This window comes from Nasonia vitripennis, assembly GCF_009193385.2.
Source record: "Nasonia vitripennis strain AsymCx chromosome 4 unlocalized genomic scaffold, Nvit_psr_1.1 chr4_random0006, whole genome shotgun sequence".
In the NCBI taxonomy this organism is placed as follows: Eukaryota; Metazoa; Arthropoda; class Insecta; order Hymenoptera; family Pteromalidae; genus Nasonia; species Nasonia vitripennis.
This window is the reverse complement of record NW_022279641.1, coordinates 384,543-401,043: the sequence shown is the minus strand read 5'-3', so window position 1 is coordinate 401,043 and position 16,501 is coordinate 384,543. Positions and strand designations below refer to the sequence as shown.

The 16,501-nt window shown below is 42.8% G+C and overlaps 1 protein-coding gene across 1 annotated transcript; it reads right to left on the bottom strand.

Moving 5' to 3' along the window:
- Positions 1-2,722: 2,722 nt before the first annotated feature.
- Positions 2,723-12,025, bottom strand: LOC116417125. The gene is made up of 3 exons (XM_031928387.1): positions 11,757-12,025; positions 11,352-11,478; positions 2,723-6,041 (listed from the first exon to the last, which is right to left on the bottom strand). The coding sequence occupies exon 3, from the start codon at positions 6,037-6,039 to the stop codon at positions 4,270-4,272; it is 1,770 nt and encodes a 589-aa protein (XP_031784247.1). The 5' UTR covers positions 6,040-6,041; positions 11,352-11,478; positions 11,757-12,025; the 3' UTR covers positions 2,723-4,269.
- Positions 12,026-16,501: the final 4,476 nt, after the last annotated feature.

The window sequence follows — 16,501 nt, the reverse complement described above, 5'->3', positions numbered from 1 at the left end:
AATCAATCCGCCCGGTAAAACCGGGGGACTGCTTTTGTGGTTCAACAATAACGGTTACCTTTTAAATTTTTCTAACCTCAAAATTAGACAAAATTTTTTCTTGCTCCTTTGCTTAATCACGGAGTTGGTCTCACGAGTGAGTCGCATGCAGCGGTTAGTTTGTAAATTTTGGCGATCAAGATGCACTAATAAACTATAAAAAAAACTCGTTTATTTTAAATAAACTCGCTCTCGATTCCAGTCCCACTCATATCCCCTTAAATTTCAATTCCGCTAGCCTTCCGAGGGGTTTCGATAATGCTATTCTGCCGCAGCTGGACGTCACGTGCTGTCGTGGATGCCGCCATCTCGTGCCGTCACGGGGACGTCTCTGTGCCGACACGTTGTTATCTGGGCTTGAAGGAGAAAAAAGAGAGAAAACCACCCAGATAACAGCACGTGCTGTCTCCACCGAGACTTGTTGTGCCGCACGGCGTGCTGTCCGTGTGCCGTCTCTGTGCTATCAAGCGGGGACATCTGGCGGGCGTTTTTTTGCAGAGCACGGCGTGCTGTCTTGTGCTGTCCAGGTACGAAATTTTATTCGCGCATATGCAGGTCCGCATGATGCTAGCATAATGTTGGCACGTCGTGCGGCGCGCGCCGGCGGCCGCAACATTTTTAATGTTTTTCAGGTCCGAATGTATAATAAATGTAGAATTATCAATAAAATATTATTAAGATTAAATACAAACGATGTGATACAATGCTTTTTATTTATAATTAGTTTCATCTTTTTTATGTCAGAATTAAGAACGATATGATAATTTATACGATTAAATATATTGTTTTAATAAATTTCAACGCGTAAACATTAAGTAATGTTGTAAAATTATTTATAAAACCATAAATAATAACTGATATTTACAATTTTACATTAAATGAAATTTAACGAAGTATGGACAGAAATTCGCGATATTTTGAATTGGACCAATCACTGTGATTCCGACATTTTCATACCTTTGCTGATTATTGCCTGAACCGCTGATGAATAATAGTTTTTTTCAAAATAATTATTCATTAAGTAGTGCAAAAATAGTTTAGTGCAACCTACATCGACCATTTGGTATGTAAGTATAATATTTATTAATCAAGTTATTTTGCGGTAGACCTTCAAATGAATGTTTCACTTAACTTCAAAATAGATATGCCTATCCTACTTCTTGTTAATTAAATTACAAGAAGGTGTTAATTTTAATACCTATATATGCGAGAAAAATACGCGAGCTCGTTAAAAGTTAGTTATGCTTGGGGTTACTTTGACAGATCCACTCAACCGAAAGAGAGAGAGATCTTCTGAGGAACCTGCACAACCCTCAGCTTCGTCGTCCTGAGGCTCGAAGAGATCAGGGCCAGAAGCAGTTTCATCTTTCAACGAATTCCTGGACTGTTCTAATTATTTTTTCTATTAGCTTCTTTCTATTGTCATTACGCTTCCTATTAGCTTCTTTTATTCTTTTCATTCTCTATTAATATCTTTTTAACGTATACTTCAATTAAATTCTTTAACAATTTGCTTTCTTATTTCATTTTTTATTATTATTATAAATTATTTATAACTTTTCTAATTCCTTGGTTAACTCTTTTCATCCTGCCGAGCAACTTCGAAAGAGCCACTTCAAAAGTGTTTACGGGCCATCTACCTATCATCCACCTGCCATCCATGAGCCATTCATGCTGATAGTGCGTTCAAGAAATTTAACATTTTCAACAAGATAATAATCATCCTTCGTCAAGGTAAAGTGAATCGTTACATAATTCTATAGATACATAAACTGATGTGTATTACTTTTAACTTAAATATGAACAATCTGACTTTCAGCATCCTCACCGCTATCCAATTTAAAAAATAAATATATTTCTAATTAATGTATCAAGAATAAGCTTTAATGCATGTTTGTTTTTATACAGTTATCAAGAATTGCTTGGGCATTTCATCAGGATAGGGAGCTACCATTTATATCTGGCAAAGAACACCAACACCTTCGACAGTGCCTCTTCATAAAGCAGTTTGCGATATTAACAAACTAAAATTTGATAGCATTCTAAATACAGTTAAAACTAATGCAATAAGTTGATTAAAATTATAGATCCTCATTTCAGATTCTTGCCAATAATTTCTCAGTCGTTTCATGGATAGCTTTCTAAGCAGTCAATCTACGAGTGAACTTGATTTAAACTTGAAGTTTTACAAAAAGTAAAATTGTTTTCAAATCATTGTTATAGTATTGCTTTGAATTGGTAGTCCTCTATATATAAAATTATCTAATCATAAAACATTCTTTCTCAAAGAATGTTTACAACAAAATTCATATTATTATTTATATAGGGGTCTGAAAATTGATACCAATACTATAACAATGATTTGAAAGCAATCTACCATGAAAATTTTCATTTAGTTTATTCGTGTCTACATGTTCATCTGCAGATCTACACCCGGCTTTTCACTGGACGACTGTGAGTTAACTAACAGACTGTTAAAAAATATATTTGAATAAAAAGTGCCAAGGTAGCTATTTTCATAATCACTTTTATATCATTTATATACGAAGTTTCAGATCTCTAGCTGATAAATAACTTGGATTTCATTGTCAATATATTTGTCTTGAATAATATTCTGACAATAAAATCCAAGTTGTTTATTACCTAGAGGTCTGAAACTTAGTATTAATGATATGGAAGTGATTTTGAAAATAACTACCTTGGCAGTTTTTCTTAAACTGTATTCGGTTCCCATGTTCGACTGTGAACCTCCACCCGGCTTTTCTGATCAGAATAGAAAGATCATATGTACTTGTTTTATGGTGTATTTATTAGTATAATTTTTAAATGTGATCGATATAAGACTAATTTTTCTTTGTGTTTTTCAGATAATTTTGTCAAGATCTCATTTGGCTTCGTTTCCTGGACGATTCTCAATCCTGCGGAGTTTCCTGGTGATCCAGCTATTTCTGTTTTCTAATTCTTCTGGTGTTAAGGCAATTTCTGCAACGTTAAGTTATTTTGTACTCATAACTTATAATGTATAAGATGAAGAATTTTCGCTCTCTCAAACCATTAGGAGAATGTAGTTCTGCTTATAGAGCACGTAGGCTTCGTTTAATTGATAAAGCTCATAGTGAAGAATTAGTTGATCGAGCTTTTAGTGATGTTTCTTCCAGTAGCGTATCTCATAATTTGGAAGTTCCTTCGGACTCCTTTCATGAAGATATGGTTGAAATGAACTATGAGAATGATATTCTTAGTTGTGTGAGTGATAATTATAATGTGTGTTCTATGAATGATAATCATGATGAGCGTTCAGTGAGTGAGATGTCAGATGATGGCAACGTAGATCCAGTTGAGCCTCCTATTGCTGTAGATCAAGTTCATGATGACGATTCGGAATCAGCGACTTTTTCTTCAGTCGCATCTGATGATTCGTTTCATGATAATTTGGAAAATTTTGAAAATAAGCTTGCAGCAGCGTTTACAGAGACTAATATGACTCATGTGCAAGCAAAAGCTATTTTGCGAGTCCTTAGTTCTCATCATTGCTTTTCTTCTATTCATGTGGATCCAAGAAGTATTTTGAAAACTCCAACCGTAGCTAATGTTCCTTTACAACTTGCAGGTGGCGAATACTTGCATTTAGGAGTTGCAAAAGGTATCCAGAGAATTCTTTTAGCGTCTCCTGCAAATATGATCCCTGATATTCTTCAGCTTGATTGGCATACGGATGGAGCATCACTGGATAAAAACAGTGTAAATGTGCTTTGGCCAATTCAAATTCGTATTGCTAATATACCTGTAGGACGAGGTGGATAGTGGACAGAGAAGATGCCTCGCCTACGTGTAATAAGTGCTTTATTGCAGTGTCTCTCCAGACGTCTGACCGTGTGCGTGGTCAGTGCAGAACTGAGCGGCGGCGACGGCGCTCGCTCGCTCGCAGCATGGCTGCTCTCTCTCTCTCTCTCTCTCTCTCTCTCTCTCTCTCTCTCTCTCTCTCTCTCTCTCTCTCTCTGCAGCGGTACGTGCCGCCACCTATCCGTGTGGTACCTACAGTACTCCCCCCGAAGGAGAAAAAAAAAAAAATCTAGCGTCAGATACTGGAGGATGTTTACATGGATATTTTTCTTAGAGCTATTCGCTGGTGCGTGTGGTTCAACGCTTTACAAAATAATAGTCTATAAATAGGAACTGAGATCACAAGTGTTTGATCGTACAAGTATTTTCTTGTATTCGTAGTTGTACTTAAGTTTCCTTTGGTGTTTTGCTGATTTCGCACGTGTTGCTTGTTCGCGTAATTTGAACGTGGTTCGCTGCAAAGTAGTTGACGAGATTATTCGGAATTGCTATTTTGCAATTGGTGAGCTTAATGTAAAGCTGATCTCGAGAATGGAACAAGTCGCGAATGCAGAACATGTCCATCGCTTTGGTTTTTTTCTTACCTAGCAAGTTTACTATTTCTATAGACTTGACTCTAGTCGGAATCAAGCTATACAACGTGCTAACTAGGTTTTCTCCGTAGTTAATTTTGATTGACAAGATTTGCTCACAGCTACTTAGAACTAAGACTTGATCGATATCTAATCCTAAAATATTTACATGTTGTACATTAGGCAGTTTGGAAAGCAAGGTGTTGGCATGTTTTTGAAAGAAAGTGTTGTTCTCTAAATCGATGGATTTGATAGACTTCGACTCGTTCCAGATTAAGTCTGGGATCAAGTGAGTTCGGAAGGTTTTTGCAGCTGAGTAATTAAATTGAAACTTTTCCAACACGTTACTTCCCGAAATCGCTGCTACGCTTAAGTCTACGGTATGTTGGTTTCTGCTTTGACTGTCGGTGAATACCAACTCTTCGAGTCGCTGGTTGCAGATTACAAAACTAAAAAGTTTGTCCATGGGGACTTCGTTGCACCCTACCATTCTTAATGTACGTAGATACGAGAAACAGTCTTTTATTAGGAATTTAAGTGATAAGTGTAGATTGTTGTACAGGCTTAACGTGCTTAGTTTTTCTAATTCTAAGTTTTCTTCAGAGCCCCCGGGTGTTTTACCGAGAACAAGCTTGTGGACTGCGAAGTGATCTGCTAGGATTTTGATCGTTTCGCGAGTGATCGCAACCGCTGAGAGATCGACTAGGTGCATGCCTACTCGTCTCGTAGAGTTTTTACAACGATTTGCGCATGCTTTAAAAAACTTATTTACAAAGGGTGTCTCAAAGACGTTTGCGTTTGACGAAAAACTAATGCTACAAAAGGTAAATGTCGTTGCGTCTTCTAGCATTTGGTTTAGGCCATTCGGACCAGAATATCTAATGCTAGATGAGTCGAAAGGAATACCTAGGCGATGAAAAATCGAATTTTCATGACATGCTATATACAAGTTAAAAATGTCGTCCGCGCTAAGGTAATTCCACAGCGTAAGCACTGGGTCGCTTTGGTTGAATAAGCGAGTAAGGTTATCCGGTAGGATGGAAGTTTTCCGTTTGATCGCTTGTGCAGGTAGCAGCGCGTTTTGAGTGATAAACTGATCCGGTTTAGTCTTGATGTGTGACTGTTTGCCGTTGGGATCAGTGAAAACGAGTTCTTTTTTACAAGATTTAACCTGCATCGCGCCCGATGATGCGAACGAGTTGCAGAGTACTGTCGCTACCGACCCGGATTTTTTTGTTTTAACGCTAACGATTTCGAAATCGGTACAACCTTGATCTATTAGACATTTGTGAAGAGCTGTTTTGTTAACTCTATATCGGATGTCGCGTAAAAACAGTCGGAGCGCTGGCTCGTTGTTTACAAAAAGTTGCGGTAATTGAGGATCGTAGAGCACCGGGTGGCTAGAGGAGTTGTGATGTCTGGCCATGAGGAGATGCGTCTCCCGGCGGTCGAGTGTTGTTCGGAGATATGACTCGAAAAGTTCCAACTCCCGGTCTGCCCGGAAGCAGTCTGCTCGAGTTTGCTCGTCAGCTGAGGCGTTTCTATACGCCCTGAGCTGAGATCTCAATTCGCCTACTTTTTCCATGTCTAAACTGATCGGAATTTTTAGTTAATAGAGAGTCTATTATTGTGGGCACTACGTCTCCTCGCACATGAAGTTCGCTTCGCGTGACTGAATTTACTCAGTGTTTCTATTTCTCCTAAGAATGTTCGGAACAAACTTGGTGCGCTTAGGCGTCGGTTGTGTAGGAGGAATAGGTTGGATCGTTGGTTTTTTGTTGTGTTTTGGAGGGAGAGGAGCGAACCTGACGTGTTTGGGTGCGGGAGGTTGAGGTAGTGGTTGATCCGGTGGATCGACAGTAGGAGGGGTCGGAGGTGCAGGTTGATCTGCTGGATCTTCCGCAGGAAGCTGCACTGGCGCGGGAGCGTCCGCTGCGGGGCGAGTGCGAGCTCCGCTTGAAGGGGAAGGGATCCTGATTGGTTCAGGCGTGGTAACCTTAGTGTCGTCAGGATCTTCTTGAAGGATAAATGCTGGCTTCAACCGTTGCAGCGTTACTGTTTTCTGCGTGCCGTTGAAGTCTATGTTGAAAGTCTGGTTTTGCATGTTGCGGGAAATGACTTTGTGAGGGCCAGTGTAAGGCCGAGTCAATGCGGGCTTGATTGGTTTTTCTTGTAGCCAAACGTGGGAGCACGTTTCCATGCCTTGATGAAGGAATGGTTTAATTGCTGTTTTGTGGCTGACTGGCACTGGTCTCAGTTGGTGCATAAAGTCGCGAAATTCGTTGTAGAAAATGCGAACGTTTGGCTCTTCGCTGGTGAGAGGTGAGAAATCACCCGGGATTTTCACTGATTTTCCAAAAACTAAGTCGGCCGGACTGGCGTCTGTGTCTAGACGGATGCGTGTGCGCAGTCCCAGCATGACTGTTGGAAGTAGTCTGACCCATTCCTGGTTGTTTCCGAGGCACATGAGAGCTGTCTTGATGTCTCGGTGGAGGCGCTCCATGCCGTTGGAAGAAGGATGGTATGATGTTGTACGAATCCTGTTTACTCCGAGGATTGACAGGAGTTCGATGAACAATCTGGATTCAAACTGAGCACCTTGATCGGTGGTGATCGTTGTCGGTGCGCCATAACGGCAGATCCAGTTGTCATAAAGGGCACGAGCTACCGATGCTGCAGTGGTGTCAGCAATTGGAATTGCCTCAGGCCATCTCGTATAGCGATCGATGATGGTGAGGAGATGAGTGTAGCCGTGGCTGTAGGCGAAAGGTCCTACGAGATCCAGGTGGATGTGATCGAATCTTGCATCTGGAGTGATGAAATGCTTGGGCAAAAATTTGTTGTGCTTTGTCACTTTGGATTGCTGACAAGCTAGGCACGTTTTGCACCAAGTGGCTATGTCGCGACTCATGTTAGGCCAGACGTACTGTTGGTGGATGAGTCGGGATGTGACTTTAACTCCAGGATGCGATTGTGAGTGGAAGTTGTCAAACACTTCTTTCCTCAGTTTCTTCGGGAGGTAAGGACGAATGACATCTTCGTGGATGTCGCAGTAAAACGCTGCGTGCTGGGAGCCCCATGTAAGCTTGCGAAGCTTCAGCGGATGGTTTGCATCGTTGAGGATCTCCTTCAGCTGATCGTCCTTTTCTTGCTCTTCGCTCAGCTGTTTCGCCTCGAACAGCGTCGGTAGCTTGAAGGCGTCTAAGTTTGCTAGGACTTTACGAACTTGTGTGTCGGCTAGCAGTTTGGGATCGCTCCAGTCAAAAATTGCAGGCGAAGTGAAAGCGTTGATTCGGGAGAGTGCATCCGCAACGACGTTCTCTTCTCCTGGGAGATAGTGTATCTCGGTGTTGAACTGGGCGATATATGATAATCTGCGAGCGCGAATGGCTGGCATCTTGTCAGAGTTCTGTTGAAGAGCGTAGATTAAAGGTTTATGATCCGTGTAGATTTTAAATTCTACGCCTTCGAGATAGTGGTGGAAATATCTGATGGCTTCGTAGATGGCCGTCAGCTCTCGGTCGTACGTAGCATACTTCTGTTGCGCAGGTTTGAACTTCTGCGAAAAGAAAGCTATCGGTTGCCAAGAGTCGCCTGGGCGTTGTTCGAGGGCTGCCCCCATTGCTGTGTCGGAAGCGTCGGTGATGAGGCGCAGCTCTGCGTTTTCGCATGGGAACGCAGTGAACGCTAAATTTATAAGGTCCTCTTTACATTTCTGGAAGGCTGCTTCAGCTTCTGGGGTCCATGGGACTGGACGTTTGTCCTTTTTCTTGGCACCTTTCAAGAATTCATTTAGCGGACGTTGCGTGTCGGCAGCGTGCGCGAGCAAACGTCTGTAGCTGTTCACAAGACCCAGGAATCTTCGTAGTTCCTCGATGGTCTGTGGCAAGGGGAATCCTTGAACCGCCTTGACTTTCTCTGGGCTTGGCTTGAAGCCGTTTGGCGTGATAAGATGACCCAGGAAAACGAGTTCGGAGACGCCGAGACTGCATTTCTCGAGATTGACTTGCAGCTCGTACTCCTTTAGGCGATTAAGCACTATTTCGAGGTGCTTTTGGTGCTCTTCCTCTGTCGTGGAGGCAATAAGTATGTCGTCAATGTAGACGAATACGAAATCTAAATCTCCTAACGCTGAGTTGATGTAGCGTTGGAACGTCTGTGAAGCGTTTCGAAAGCCGAACGTCATCACTGGGAACTCGTAGAGTCCGAACGGAGTGATGATCGCTGTTTTGGGAATGTCCTCCGGGGCCACCGGTATCTGGTGGTAGGCTTGGCGTAAATCGAGCGCCGAGAAAATCTTTTTGCCGTGGCAAAAGGCCATGCAGTCGTGCATGTGCGGGATTGGATAACGGTCTGGCACTGTAGCCGTGTTTAGTTTTCGGTAGTCACCGCATGGACGCCATTCCCCGTTTTTCTTCATTACCATGTGTAATGGACTTGCCCATGAGCTGTCCGAGGGGCGACAGATGCCCAATTCGCACCATTTGCGAAACTCCTTTTTGGCTGCCTTGAGCTTGGCTGGAGATAACGGACGAGCTCTTTGCGAGGCAGGAGGACCTTTCGTTAGTATGTGATGAAATACGCCACGTTTCTTGGTTGATCTGAACTGATCAGGACCAAAAACTTCGGGATACTTGTTCACGATGTTGGCATACTTGTGGTTCGGTGCCATAAAAGAAATTTGCACGGGCTCTACTGATTTGATAAAGGCAGGAGCGTGCGTGAACTGATTGCCGTCTACCAGTCTCTTTAGCTTGAGATCTGGTAGGAGATGGTAATGTTTCAGGAGATCGGCTCCTATAATCGGGTGCGGGACATCGGTGATGGTAAAATTCCACGCGAGTTTGTATGGCAAGCCGACGTCCAGTTCGCGACGCGCGACGCCGTAGACGTTGATGGTTGTGCCGTTGACGGCGTAAAGCTTGAATTCAGTTGGCTTGCCTTGCCAGTTTGATGGCTTTGGGATTACCGAGATGTCTGCGCCCGTGTCTATCAGAAAGACTTCTTTCGAGATTCGATCTCTTACGTGGAGACGTGTGGCTGCGTGTAACCAGCTGTCAGTCTCCACGACAGCAGGATTATTTAGTTTTCCTGGTCCTTGGAATTCTTAGGTTTTCTTACCTTATAGTCCTGACCCGGAGCGTGCTTCCAGGTGCAAGAAAGTTGGCAGTTCTTTGCCTCAGTGCCGAATTTGCGGTGGAAGAAGCAAAGGCTTTTATCGTTTGAGAGTTTCGACCTGGATTTCGATCTCGCCGGAGTGGAGTCTCGGTTTTTGGAATTTGAACGAGACTGGTTGCGTCGATTCTTGGTTTTTGAGCGGCTGGCGTGGTTGCTGTTGTGTGAGTTTTGGACAGCAGCAATCAGTTGATCGATCTTGTCGATGGGAGTGATGGCGGGCTGGCTGTCTGACTTCAGCGCGTTGATGTTGTGCGATTGTTGAAGCACATCAAAAGCCATGTCTGCACTCTTAATGAGTTCCGATTCTTCCTTGTAATTCCAGACCATTAGCTGAATCTGAGCTGGGAGACGGTTTCTCCAAAGAGATATTACCGTGTCTCTCGGTACCTTGTCCTGAGCGAGACTGATTAGTTCGGCGAGGAAGTCGGATGGTCTTTTGGAACCTATTTCTAGACCTTTGAATAGTCGGTCTAATTGTTGCTCCGGAGTTTCAGCATAACGGTCTGTTAAGATCTTCTTAATTTGCTGATATTTCTGCCCTCTTGTGAGGGTGTTCAGCTTGAATTGGATGTCGACATGGATGTCTTGTGTTAGATATCTCATGACGAAGTTAAATCTGGCTTCGTCTTCGTTGACGTTGTGTGCCAAAAATAAATCTTCTAATTGGCTGAACCAGCCCTGTGGGTTGTGTTTGTAGAAGTTCCAGAAAAGCAAATGCCTGGTACTTGAGAAGGCAGATGCGTAGTGCTGTTGGCCGAGATGAGGGTCTCCCTGCGAGAGATTCGGCAGGGGTAACCCGGTTCCCAAGTTTTCCGAGTTGGCAGCTTGTGACGGATGTGTGTCTGTGGATCCTGTTGGCCTCTTGCAGTCGTAATCTCGATGCTGTTGGACTAGAGCCAGGCGTTCCAGAAACGCGTTCAGTTTACAGTCCAGCTGCTGGTTGAGCCGTTCTGTTAGCTGTGCTAGGTCATCCGCAGTGGCGTAGTTGACTGCTGATGACTGCTGTTTGTTTAGCGGGCTGTGCTCTTTCCGCCGCGTTCCTGAGTTCTGGAGATGACTGTCGTTGGCCGATTCCGCAGTTGGGAAGTGTGTCTGTCTGCCATTTGCTCCACGGCCGAACCCACCCGCCGTCATGCTGGGCTGCTGGCCGAACAGAAAGATGCTGTCTGTGTCGTTGTGCTGGTTGAACGTCGGCACCGTGTTGGTTGAATGTGGAAACTCTGCATCTTCCATTGCGTTTGGAACGATCGGTCGCCTCGAGTGGTTGACGTTCATCGTGAAGGGAGAATTTGACGAAGAGACAGTCGTGAAAGTCGGAGTGAGCTGCAATGTCTCTGAACTCGTCGTCGTAAACGAGAAGGTTGGGCTTGATTGACTCTGACTCGTTGTAGTTGTTAGGGTTGTTTCTTCGTCTGCACTCGTATTTTTTGTTTTGATTGGGGAGTGCGTGAGTGTCATTTTCGGTTTCCTTGGTTTACGAGAGGAAAAGGGTATTTGAGGGATTTCTTTGCCCGACCTAAGCGTTAATCCCGGTTCGTGCTCATTCATGTGCGGCGAGACGCAGTGCCGTGCCTAACGAGATGTTGCAACAAGACGTACAAAATTATTATTTGACTAAAGTGTACTCGCAGGTACATATAGAGGCAAAGCAAAGTCTTGTTCAACCGCTAGCTAAAGTATTGCTGACGATCTTAAAATCAATTTAAAAGAGATTTTTACCTCGTTAGAAGGATGATGAGCGAAAGGTGCTGTTGGCTCTCGTGTGTGACGTCAGATATACTCTCCGAGGGGACTGCCGTCCGGGGAAAGAGTACACTGGACTGTCGTGCACGGGAGTTGCGTAGCACTGGACAAAACAAAGCGATAATTAATTGTTTGTCTCGAGAAATGCGGTTCGTCAAATGACCGCGTCGTTGTAAAATAATGCGCGTGAAAAATCGTGCGTCGCACTGTACAAAAATAAAGCGAGGTTGCAACTATGTTTTGATAAGTCGAGCGCGCGACCGTTGCGCTGTACCGCGAACTGTTTACTCGACTCGCTCGCTGTTCTCGGAATCCGAGTCGGCGCCGCTCGCAAGATGGCCGCTCGATGTTGTGTTTTTGTTCGCGCGCGCACTGAATTACCTGTAGATTTCGGTCTCGGGGATATCGCCTTGTGCGGCGCACGACGCTCGACGAATCCGTTGACACTGCCGCTGAGGAGGTTCCGGATGGTCGTCGTCGGGAGATGCGCTGGTGTCGGTGGCCTCGTGCGAGGGACTTGGGTGAAGCGCCGTTGACCGGTGAAGCTGCTGAGATGAAGGGCTCCGGTGACGGTGGCTTCACGCAGTGACCAAAGTCCCACGGCGATGGCTTCCACGTGGCACGACCTTGAGGTGTCGCAGTAGTGTGCGCCGGCGTGCTCGAAGTTTTATTTTAGGTCATCGAGCACATAATTCTACAGCTCCTTGCTCGAGGTGTTGGCTTAGGGGCTATTGTGTGCGTGCAGGTGTTATGGTGTACAAAGGTATTAATTTTGTCCCTCGTACACAAGAAGAGTATTTAGAGAAACTTGATTCTGATCATCACAAGGTAGATTGTTCGATTAGGGCTCTTCCATTTAATATTGTTTCGAATACAGTATTCGATTACATGCATCTGCTTTGTCTTGGCATCATGGAAAAAATATTCCAGGGAATAATTGATGGAAGGTTTATTGATTCTATTAAGCTTTCACCGGCTAACATCAAAGTATTGAATCAGCGATTGGAAAAAGTGAAGGAGTACTGTCCTCAAGATTTTGCTCGAAAACCAGTAAATGTTGAAAAGCATGGCAAATTTAAAGCCACTGAGCAACGACAAATTCTTGTGTACAGTGGTCCTGCTATATTTTCTGGTCTTGTAGATCCTGCCGTTTATCAGCATTTTATTCTCCTTCATGCAGCAGTACGAGTGCTTTTAAATCCTCCTTCTCGTCAATCGATTAATACTGCTGAAGAGTGGCTCGAACTATTTGTTGAATCAGCTTCTGATGTTTATGGCGATGAATTCCTCTCTTACAATACTCACACTTTGTTGCATCTTGCAGATGATGTGAGAACTTTTGGGTCATTAGAATCTATATCTGCTTTTCCATACGAAAATAATATGAGTTATTTTAGAAAAATGTGTAGGAAGCCAAATTTGCTTCTACAACAGATTGGCAATAGGCGAACTGAAAATTGCCAAGTTAATGTTCGTAAACATCTGGCCGCTAATTCAATTAGATTTGTCGGTGAACATGGTAGAGGACCAATCGTTCCATTTCATCATTTTAATTATACTCAGTATAGAAAAGTTGTTTTAGGGATGTACTGTATATCTGTTGATAAGCAAGATAGTACGATTTATCTCAAAAACGGATCAATCTGCGTCTTGCAAAATATCATCAAATTGCACGAGAATAATGATTGTTATCTGCTTGTCAAACAATATCTAACAGTTACCAATTTCTTCACTCTCCCTTGTCCTTCGTCAGATGTTGAAGTTTTTCTTTGCTCTTCCTTGTCACCAAACATACGTATAATTAGATTGGACGAAGTACAGGATAAGTGTTTCAGAATGCCATATTGGCCAGGATCAGGCGATTGTCAGTTAGGAGTTTTCGTCGTTGTTAAAATGCTATCTTCTCATCTTCAAATAGTTTAAATTAATTGACTTATTTACATCGATCGGCCGATAAACTAGTCTCGCACGACAATCATCTTTTTTACGTACTAGTTATATAATATTTATTGAATTTCGGACCTCTTATAGCCTTTCAATTTTGCGTTTTATAAAATCTTAATGTTATTATAATCGATATTAATCTATATGGCGCGTAGAGCATTTTTCATTAATTCAAAATTTTAATCATTGCGTACAATTATCAAATGGAATATAATTAATTGCCATTATTTGTTAGCAGATGGTAAAACATCGAGATACCGGAGCTATTTCATCGTGCAATGCGCTGGCGAAAATGCAAAACCGGATGGAATTGATCGATCGAGCAGCATCTGAAAATCGGAGTTTGACTTCTGCTCCGTTAGGCAGCTCATCTACACAAAAAAAAAACAACCATTCAAACCAAAAATCATTGCGAAATCACGCAATAACATACAATTACGCACAAACAACGCACAACCAGCACGCACACAGGATACCACACTACCCACTCAAACACGACCAATAAACAATGATTAATCATTTACACATAACAATGTACAATCACGCACACACAAATCACAACCAGACGCACACAGGATACCACGACACCCACTCAAACACGATCATTAAACAAGGAACAATCATTTAAAGGCAATAACATACAATCACGCACGCTAAACACACAACCACAACGCACACATACTGCACCACCCACTCAAACACTAATACCGGACCAGACTCGTGGTTTGGATCTCGTATCGTTGGTCAAAGAGGTCTTGCAGGAGCAGAGGTAAGCTTTATTAAATAAATTTAATTTTGTGATATATTAATGGAATTTTTATTAATATAGAATTTTTAACATTACAGAAGCATGAGAGAAAGAATGGACGCACTTGAAACAACCGCGAAGTATGTTTTAGTAGCATTAAATATATTAATTTTTATTTCAATAATAACTATTATATATTTTCATATTTCAGCGCATGCTTGAATATCTTGAAGCAGCTCTCCAATAGAAAGAATAGAGCTAACAAGAAAATGCCGCAATTCTTTCCATTCGAGACTGTGGAGAACCTCCTCGATTTTGACAAAGTCTCCGACGAACAGTATAATAACGCTGTAAGTGTTTTATTGTTAATTAATATTTTCGACGTTATGTAGTTTCATTTTAAATGTTTTAATTTTTTTCCAGGTTACCTATTTGGCCTACATCGGAGGGGTTAATGCATCGGATGTTGCAGCACTTTATTTGAAAAAGTGCTTTAAGACCACTGAAAGCCTTGTCACCGGCGTTACCTGGCTGGGCTCCAAAAAAGCCAATATAGTTGCGCTCAACGAAACTCGTTTCGCTGCTGCTTGTGAAGGTACGTTATTTCCATTTATATTTATCGAAACTATATTAATGCCATTTTTTTATTTTTTAGATGCCATGTCGGAAAACAAAAATATTAACGACCCCGATAAATCGACGTTTGCAACAGCGATGACGAAGGCCCTGAAGAGCATAAAAGAAGAGTATAGGCGGAAGAAAATGAAGCGTGCAGCCACCAACAATGCTGACGTTAATGATGGACAGCCTCCACTACAGAGACGAAGACTGGATGCTGTACACAACGGTGCAAACATCGATTTTGAAGAAGGGTACGGCAACCAGGAACGCGACGGCATCGAAAACGTTGGCGGCAACGAGGAGTACGTCATGGAAAATGACGGCGGCACTGAAGACTACGGCAGCCCGGAACGCGGCGGCATCGAGGACGACGATGAAAACGAGGACGACGGCGGCATCGGGGACGACGGCGGCATCAGGGACGACGGCGGCATCAGGGACGGCGACGGCATCGAGGGCGATGGCGGCATCGGGGATGACGGCGGCATCGAGGGCGATGGCGGCATCGGGGACGACGGCAGCATCGGGGACGACGGCGACATCGAGGGCGACGGCGGCATCGGGGACGACGACGGCATCGAGGACGACGGAGATGGAAACAACGAAATCGACAGCGAAGAAGAAGAACGCCTAATGCGAGTCGGGGCTATTCAAGGTTACAGGGACACGTTGCAGTTGGAGTATCTAGAGGAAGATACTCAGACACTCCAACAACACTTCACCTTCAGTCCCAACTATGCACCACAATTTTCTTAAATAGGTGACATATTTTCATTTTATTTATTTTTATATTTATGATTTTAATTTATTTCTTTCAGCTTATAAAAAATATGCATGAATTATAACATTTCATTTTCATTCTATTTTCTTTTATTTTTAATTAGTTGTACAACACTAGTTTGCATTTTGTTAGATTTTTAAATGTTATAATTAATGCATATTTTTATAAAACGTACTATAATATTTTACATTTTTTAATAAATTAATTAATAAATCAGATTAATAAATGAATTCATTATTATTACTTTTTTATATTAATACAAATATATTTATTGTATGTTTCAGGAAAGAAAATCAAGTTAAAATTTTATTTTATGACTGTATATATTGTATGATTGATTAAAATATAAATAAATAATATTTTCATATAAAAAAGTATTTTTATTTATTCCCGCAAAAATTTGAATAAATTTGCACAACGTGCAAGCAAGGTGCCTGCACAACGACGGCACGCCGTGCTCTGCAGAATTTCTCGATGAGCTGTCCCCCCCCCCCCCCCCGCCGATAACATTATCGACGGCATTGTGCTCAGCACAATGCTGGCACGCAGTTTCCCGCCATTCGGGAAGTCATAATGTTGACATTTTGGCGGCACAGAGTGCCAGCACGCGTGCTCACATTGCGACGGCACGAAACTTTGTCAGAATGACGTCCATGAGTGCCGACTGTATGACACCGGCACGGACGAAGGCAAAATGTCGGCATTGGAACCAACTTCAAAAGGACGATTTGTATCTATTGTGCCATCATGAAGAGGAGGAGAAGCTACGTGTTCATCAAAGCGATAAACTGAAGCTAAAGAACGAACGTCGACAAGAGAGTCATTAGAGTCTGCTGAATGATTGGAAGCAGTTTCTGATAGATAATCATCCCGCGCTCTTTCGAACAATCTTCTGCGAGCTCTGTGATCAGCACTGCAATTACTCAAGGGTTTCCTAGACCGTAAACTTTGAAGCCTATACATTTCGACGCGATATTCGAGAAGAGCTACTTATCCGATAACGAACGATGAAATTACAAAAAACAAAGCAAG